The sequence below is a fragment of the Tachysurus fulvidraco genome, chromosome 2 (assembly GCF_022655615.1).
Source record: "Tachysurus fulvidraco isolate hzauxx_2018 chromosome 2, HZAU_PFXX_2.0, whole genome shotgun sequence".
Lineage (NCBI taxonomy): Eukaryota > Metazoa > Chordata > Actinopteri > Siluriformes > Bagridae > Tachysurus > Tachysurus fulvidraco.
The window spans coordinates 24,053,304-24,060,825 of NC_062519.1; the positions used below are offsets into that span (position 1 = coordinate 24,053,304).

The window sequence follows — 7,522 nt, forward strand, 5'->3', positions numbered from 1 at the left end:
ATCCCCAACAACACAGATTTTTGACTATTGTTGCGCAATGATGATTAACTCCGAGTGGGAATGTTGAACGTGTGACAATTGTCTTTATAGTGTTTTTACATCACACTTTATAACAAAAAATTCTACAAAATAAAATCAGTTACTAACAAATGTGGCAATGTTGTTTTTTTCTGTTTGAGTAGAATTGAGTGAACTAAAAAAAAAAAATTCATTTTAAAATCCTGTACATTTATTTACATTAAAACGTAAAATGTACATTGTAAAAAAAAAGATTTCACACAAATAATAAAAAGGTCCTCATGATGCTGACTCAAAGCAAAGGCTGCTTAAAAAAAAAAGCTAAAAATTTTATAAATATTGTGAAAAGTGAAGGCCTTGAGGACACGTGGTGATGGACGCAGGAAGACTGGAACAGAGATCACGGCAGGCCTGCAGCCAGGATGCTGCCCAGTAATGCGCGATCCTTTAGAGCGTTCTCCACATCCTTCTCCTCGATCTTCAGTGTGATCTGTTCCCCAAAAAAAAGAGAAGCCCAGTCTAAAGTTTGAACATTTCAGAAGGATTTAAACATTTAATGCAACACAATACAAGTCATAAAGGGTTATTCTATGGTTAAAAAAAAAAAAAAAACCTTCAGATCCAGAACAAAGTGTAATTAATTAACCACGATGGAAGACAAGCCAAAAGTTTGGTTCACTCAAGCAATATGTATTTTTTTTGATAATATTTCTGTTAACTTGCACCATGTTTCCTCTTCGGCTTTGTACTGCATCAACCGAACATGGTTTAAAGATGAATTTGAGCAAAATCTCTCCAGCATTACCTACATTTACGGCATTTAGCAGACGCCCTTATCCAAGAGTGACTTACATTTTCTCTCATTTTTATACAACTGAGGGTTAAGGGCCTTGCTCAGGGGCCCAGCATTGGCAGCTTGGTGGATGTAGGAATCGAACTCATGACCTTCCAATTTGTAGCCCAACACCTTAACCACATCCCTCCAAACATGGTTACTCTATACACCAATTCATCTTTGCTTTGTTTTTGTTTTCCTTCCTGTGTGAAAACGTAACGCACGTGAGGAGGTACGTAACGCACGTGAGGAGGTACGTAACGCACGTGAGGAGGTACGTAACGCACGTGAGGAGGTACGTAACGCACGTGAGGAGGTACGTAACGCACGTGAGGAGGTACGTAACGCACGTGAGGAGGTGCGTACCTTGGTGAGTCGTGCTTCTTTAGCCTTCTTGAGAGAGAAGATTCCTCTGCTTTCGAGTAAACTACACAGTGACAGACACTCGCCTTGGCCCACGCCGCTGACCTGCCTCTGCTGGCACAGCTTACTGTAGGTCTCACACAGCTGTAAGCACAACAGCACAGGATTTCAAAGATTCGATTAAATTGACAAGATGAACACTTAGTTGTTTTTTTTGTTTAAAACTCACCTTTCCTAGCTGAATCTCTCGACTCTTCCCATTGCGTGTAAGCAGTAGCAGGCAGCAGACTAGCAATTTCTGCTGCAGAGGGAAACTTTCTCCTTCTTCTCCACCACTGGAGGTCATGCGGTCTCCGTAGACCTCGGACAGAACCCTTGCCACCTGAGGAACACTCACGCGTGCTGCTGCAACCAAACAAACTTCTTTTAGACATCTTAAAATGAACACACATACCATATCTTGTGTGCAAGGAAATGATGCTCCATACCAGGAGGTGGCAGTAGTCAATAAAAAAATAAATGTACATTTAATAATATTCTCTATAATTACTGTACTAGATCACATTACCTCCCAACTCAGTACTGAACTACTACTTAATATGGTAGTGAACTGTCTGGTTCCAACAACTAACCCTAGTTTATTCACATGCTGTTCTGAATCAACGCTCTATTCTCAGGTAGCTACAGCTGAGGCCCAGTTAATGCTTCAAATCTTTAACGTCTTGAAAAAAACAAATACAAAGCTAAAAGCTTACAGACCCCAACTAACGAGCGATCTTTCCTCTGGTTCAACAGTAAATGAATTCAGCTCATTTTAGTCAACCATACCTTTAGTATTCGTGTTTGTAGCAGAGTTTGTCGAGTCAGAAGACATCTTGGATCTGTTGTTGGACTCGACCATCTCTACAGCTCTCCTGTGGGATGAACGAAGACAGGACAAAGATGAGAATTACGCCGAAACACAAGCGAGTGTCAAAACAGCACAAAAACAAGGCCATCATACCTGCAGATGTCTAGTGCTTTCCGGGCGTCTCCTGAGACTGCAGAGATCTTTCTGGCACAAAACTGAACAGCAGCAGCATCAAGAACTCCTTCTCCTGACACCTGAAAGAGTACGAGCTTAAAGATTAAACGGTGAACAGAGTTTATAAAGAGCAACAAATATCTACAGAATATAACGTGTGAAGAATAGGTGTGCAGTGTCTTACCTGCGTGAGCCGGTCCTGGACGATGGCTGCGAGCTCTTGGCGGCTGTAGGGTGGGAAGTGAAGAAGCTGTGGTCTGCAGTGAGGCTTTGCCTGCAGTCTGGGCAAAATGCGATCCGTCAGGTCGAGGGCGTTTGCGATACCTGAGCATTAAACAAAGTTCATTTAACAAACGCCGTCCCAAATGTTTTGCTTAAATTTTGTACGGTAACAAAACAGATGATGCAGCACACACAGAAGTGTACAACTCACCGATGAGGCACAGACGAGACTTAGGAAGATAAGGCCATTCAAAAATGGTATAGAGAACATCTTGGGCCTTGCTGTCCAGCTGGTCCATTTCATCCAGTACCAAAAGTCTGCCATAAGCACAAAAACCAAAATAAATCATGAAATCTAAAAGAGAGAGAGAGAGACACAGACAGACAGAGATCATAAAAGAGAGTGACGGGGTAAAAACCCCTCCAGTCTCTACTGCACACTTACACAGTGGGGCCTGAACTGGTCAGCAGTTTCTCAAGCTTGCCGTCACTGTGGCCTCTGGTTGTTCCCAGTTTTTCAGCCAGGAGAGGGAAGATCGAATGGGAGCTACGAAGCGTCATGCAGTTGATCACCACAATCTGCGCCCCTTTTAACAGTGCCTGGAACACAAGCAGTGGAAGATGTTATTGTACCGCCCCAGTGCCCTTTAGTTAATCAACGGACCGACTTGTAGCATAAATATGGTTGGTTTTCACAGTCCGACCCACAGATATAGAGTACACACAGCATGAACTACTTAATGTCGGTTTACATAGAATAACAGAGTTTAAGCAAGACGATTTGTCTTTAAACCCCTGGTGTTGCACCTCTGCAAACATCTGTTGCAAAGTTATGCAAATAATCTAAGAAAAAACAGTTTGGTTGTAAAAATAGCATAAAGTAATGCATGTTGTTTCCCCAATTCAGACCCCGATACAGAAATCTCTAACTTTTCTGCTTTCAATGTTTCTAATGTAACACAATATGTACATATAATGTAGGCTTTATTTTTTACTTTTACAGCATTTAGCAGGCGCTCTTATCCAGAGCGACTTACATTCTCATTTTTATACGACTGAGCAATTGAGGGTTAACTGCCTTGCTCAGGGGCCCAGGAGTGGCAGCTTGGTGGACGTAGGAATCAAACTCACAACCTTCCGATTGGTAGCCCAACACCTTAACCAGTAAGCTACCATGTCATATTTCATTAACGTCTATAATTTTCACCCCCACCCCGATCGTTGAGCCTCATTGTCCGTGGAGCTGTAGCGAATGAAAAACAGATAGCCTAAACGATATCGATATCTCCTCGTCCCAAGTGTCTGGCTACTGATTTGTCCGCTCACTCAGAGTCTCAAATATACCACAATCTCGTCAAGCTTTTAGGCAGAAGTGCAAACGTCCACTTGCATATCCTTCCTGCCTTATCCTTAAAGTTCACCTTGCGTTCTTGAAGCACACAGTTCAAGCAGGCCGTCTTCCCTGTTCCAGGAGCCCCAGAGATGTACAGGCTGGCCGGCTTGCCGAGCACCACATGTTTCTCTAGGAAGGATACGATAACGCCTCGCTCGGCCTCTCGAGAGAGCAGGCGCTCGGGCACAGCTGTGTGAAGAGCCTGTTTCACAAACTGGTACTGCGATTCTGAAAGACATCAGCACATGTAGATTCGTCACCACACCAAAAATGACAGCAAGTCTAACATTTCAATGAAGCCTATATTTAATAAGAAAGTCGTATGGTGAAAGAAATTTACTTTTTGTAACAGAGGTGGAAACCTTCTCTGGTGCATCAGACTCAGCTTTAGTGGGCTCTTTTAAGCATTTGGAAGAAGAGCAAGTCGAGGAGGTAACAGGGACTGTGGATGTAGGCCGGGGAGGAGATCCGAAGGCAGGGATGTTCTCGTTAAAGGACAGCTTGCGAGGGGAGCCTAGCGAGGGTCGGTTCTGTTTGGGTGGAGAACCCTGAAGAGATGGCGGCAAGTTGCATCCGTTCTCATCGCCTTGGGGAGGAAAAATAAATAGGTTCATTAATATTTTACACACTACTAAATAAAATGCCTGAGGAATGGACAAAAGTGCACAAAAAAAAATACCTGTTCGCTTTCTGGGGCTCAAAGGAAGCCTTTGAGATGGAGAGATGCTTTGGATCAAATGGTGTCGGGGCGACAGAGGAACAGCCCTGATATCCGGAACATTTTTTGTTCTGGGAGAAAGAGGGATAGCTTTAGCACCCACAGCTGCTTTCACAGGGGAAAGTGGGCCGTTTCTGACACAGAAGGTTGTCTTTCTTGGAGATTCAGGCACAGTCCTGGTGTCCAGATCAGGCTGAGATGAACCTTTGGGTTGGGAAGAGACCCTGGAGGATTTGCGCTTAGGGAACTGGAGAGTTGGTTGTCTCTGAGAGCGAGTAGTGGGCATTTTTACCAGACCTGGCTTTAACTCTGGATGAAGAGATGAAAGACATTTTAGCATAATAACAGTTTGTAGGTTAACGTATTAAAGCTGAAAGCATGATCTGGCCTACTCACTGCGCTTAAACCTCAAGAAAAGCAACACAAAACAATCATAATATAAAACAACAATCTACTACAATATCATTTATGACTCGCAAAGTATTTTTAGAGATTTATCCAAATAACCGACTCTGTTCTTGTATTTGGCGCCAACACACATGTACAACTTCCGGGTTTAATCTCCTGTCCCTTACACACTAAAAACATTACATTATAGAGCTTTATTAACATCATTTAACTCGAGTAACCATATAATCTTACCTAGTGTCGGGATAAAAGTTCCTTTTAGCTTCCAGTCACAAAAAAACGTCCGGAAAAAGCTGCTCGTCTCACCGCTGACACACAGAACTGGCGCGCTTCTTGTCTTTGAAAAACACTTTACACATCAGCTGGCGCGTTTTTTCTCCCTGCTAGCTGTACTCTGATTGGCTAGCCCAAACTTCAAAGGACCTAAACATCCAATAAAAACACTGGCCCCGCCTCTTGTAGGGATGGACCACGTTGAGATGGCGGGTAGTTCCTTTGTTGACACGCTGCTGAGGGAAATGAAAAAAAAAAATTCCCGGGAAATTTTAAAGTCCTCGTGAACGCTATTTGTCTGAAGTAATAGTTTTTCTGTCATTTTTAAAAATGTATATAAGCAACAAGAAACAGCACAAACAGGCACAATAATAATCCCCATAACCGATTTTATTTAAAATTTAACAAGTCAGTCAAACACAAATACCCTAACAGTTTCAGCATCAACATTTGGTAGGTCATTGGTAACCGATTAAACAAATGGTTTTGTTTAAAAACTACAATTAGCCAAGAAGAACAAAAATATATCACAGATGCTCTCTGGCTACATGTCAACGTGAAAAAGATCAAATGATCGAAAATGGAACCAAATGATCCCAGAAGATTTCAATGATCAATTCAAGATTCAATGATTTATTTATTTTTTAAAAAGTCACCTGGTCAGAAACCAGGCTTGCCTCTTAGTAATTAATAATCTTTTAATGGCATATGTTTATTTATAGGCTATGTTTAATTCTCTATATTACACATTTGTACAATAAAAAATATCTAGCTACATATAGTATATTATACATTGCATTTAGAGTTTTCTATAACCATTTGAATTGAATGTTTGTTTATTTAAAAAAAAAAAATGGTACCAGTATATTAGTGACAGATTGAATGGAAACATATTCATAGTAATTCAAGATATCGAACGGAGAAAACTGTTGTATTTTCAGCAGCACGGTTTGCACCACGCATGTACAAGCAGGTTCTTCACAGACTTGACAGAACCTACTGTAAATACTGTGGGCTGAGTGGCACTTAGTGTATTTGGTCAGTTCTAAAGAAGTGGTTAAAAAAAAAAAATCCCTTTTCACAGACAAACAATGCATTTGCACCGTTTCTGGCAACCCACATCAGCTGCAAAGTTGCTCAAATATTCAAACACGTTAATACATTATAAAGAGATGAAGTTTAAACTCTTTGCACAGTTAACAAGTGTATAGCTCAATCACGTTGGCCAGATATTCAACATGATTTTTTTTTAATAATAGTTATAAAAATCGCATCTAATTATGACACAGTGGGTCCCTTAAGGGCGAAACAGGCTGCGACAGAGTAATTTTTTTTTTTATTCAATGACCAAAAAAAGTCAATCCTTACATATCATAATGCAATGATTGTCTACTGATTCCTTTATGTAATCTCTCCTTTCACTCTAGCATTAATCATGATTAAGAAGTGCTACAAAAATGGTACTCTGGTGTCTGTTACATGGATAATGTGGAATGTGTATGTATATATAGCTCATATAGCTTGGGTCCTTTTAACACTCTGAAGTCAGATCGTACAAATGAATTGATCACGACGACGACACCTCACAGTGTTCTCTGGTCTAGAGGTACATCAGGCTGGAACTGTTTAGGCAAGTGTAGTGTGCTTTAAACATTCATTTAATCTTTGATGCATGGAAAAAGTCTCTGTGTCGGAATGCATAGATACTATTTGAATTAAACAAATGTGCAAAAGTTTAGTCACCTTCTCTGGTATCTCTTTCTCTCTCTCTTTATATATAAATTTCGTAAACTGTCAGCCTAATTCTGTTCGCCTGAGAACATTCCAGGTAGTTGGGTAAGATATTATTTTGCATTGGACAGCTTCTGCTCGCTTTTGCATACAGCTGTGATAGTGTGTGTGTGTGTGTGTGTGTGTGTTTGTTTAATTAGATTCGAAGGGTTTAGCCATTTTCTCTTTGTGTAGATCATCTCCCAACAGGTGGCGCAGGGGGAGCTCCTCGTGTCATAGCTACAGTGTGAGAGAATACAAACAGATTATTATCAGGCATAGTGACAAAGCAAGTATTGTCACAAGAGACTCAGAAAGTCTCTTTCTACAGAAGAAAATGAAGAGTGACGCTTTGAATGAATTTTATGAGCTGAGTGACAGCTTCTTGTGTGAAGGAACATATTTGTGGTTTGAAAAAATGTAATATCATGTACTATATTTATAATTATATTATATATTGAGCCACTACTGCCCCACGTGCTAAACATATTTAAAGTA

The 7,522-nt window shown here is 40.8% G+C and overlaps 2 protein-coding genes across 3 annotated transcripts in view; both read right to left on the reverse strand.

The window, feature by feature from the left end:
* Nucleotides 1-207: 207 nt before the first annotated feature.
* Nucleotides 208-5,377, reverse strand: cdc6 (cell division cycle 6 homolog (S. cerevisiae)). Of its 2 annotated transcripts, none has more exons than XM_027169602.2 (12): nt 5,216-5,377; nt 4,535-4,882; nt 4,196-4,441; nt 3,884-4,083; nt 2,908-3,062; nt 2,674-2,780; nt 2,425-2,564; nt 2,220-2,320; nt 2,045-2,130; nt 1,446-1,618; nt 1,220-1,360; nt 208-508 (listed from the first exon to the last, which is right to left on the reverse strand). In XM_027169602.2, exons 2-12 carry the CDS (start codon nt 4,857-4,859, stop codon nt 419-421), a joined length of 1,764 nt encoding a protein of 587 aa, XP_027025403.1. In that variant the 5' UTR covers nt 4,860-4,882; nt 5,216-5,377; the 3' UTR covers nt 208-418. The 2 variants fall into 2 exon arrangements, with proteins under 2 accessions (XP_027025403.1, XP_027025402.1); XM_027169601.2 differs by having other exon boundaries at nt 1,446-1,621.
* Nucleotides 5,378-5,623: 246 nt separating this feature from the next.
* The window catches only part of wipf2a (WAS/WASL interacting protein family, member 2a), a 9,867-nt gene continuing 7,968 nt past the window's right edge, over nt 5,624-7,522 (reverse strand). Inside the window, exon 8 of the mRNA XM_027169604.2 lies at nt 5,624-7,264. Within this exon, the coding sequence (XP_027025405.2) occupies nt 7,221-7,264 (44 nt within the window). The 3' untranslated portion in view covers nt 5,624-7,220. The remainder of the gene's footprint in view (nt 7,265-7,522) is intronic.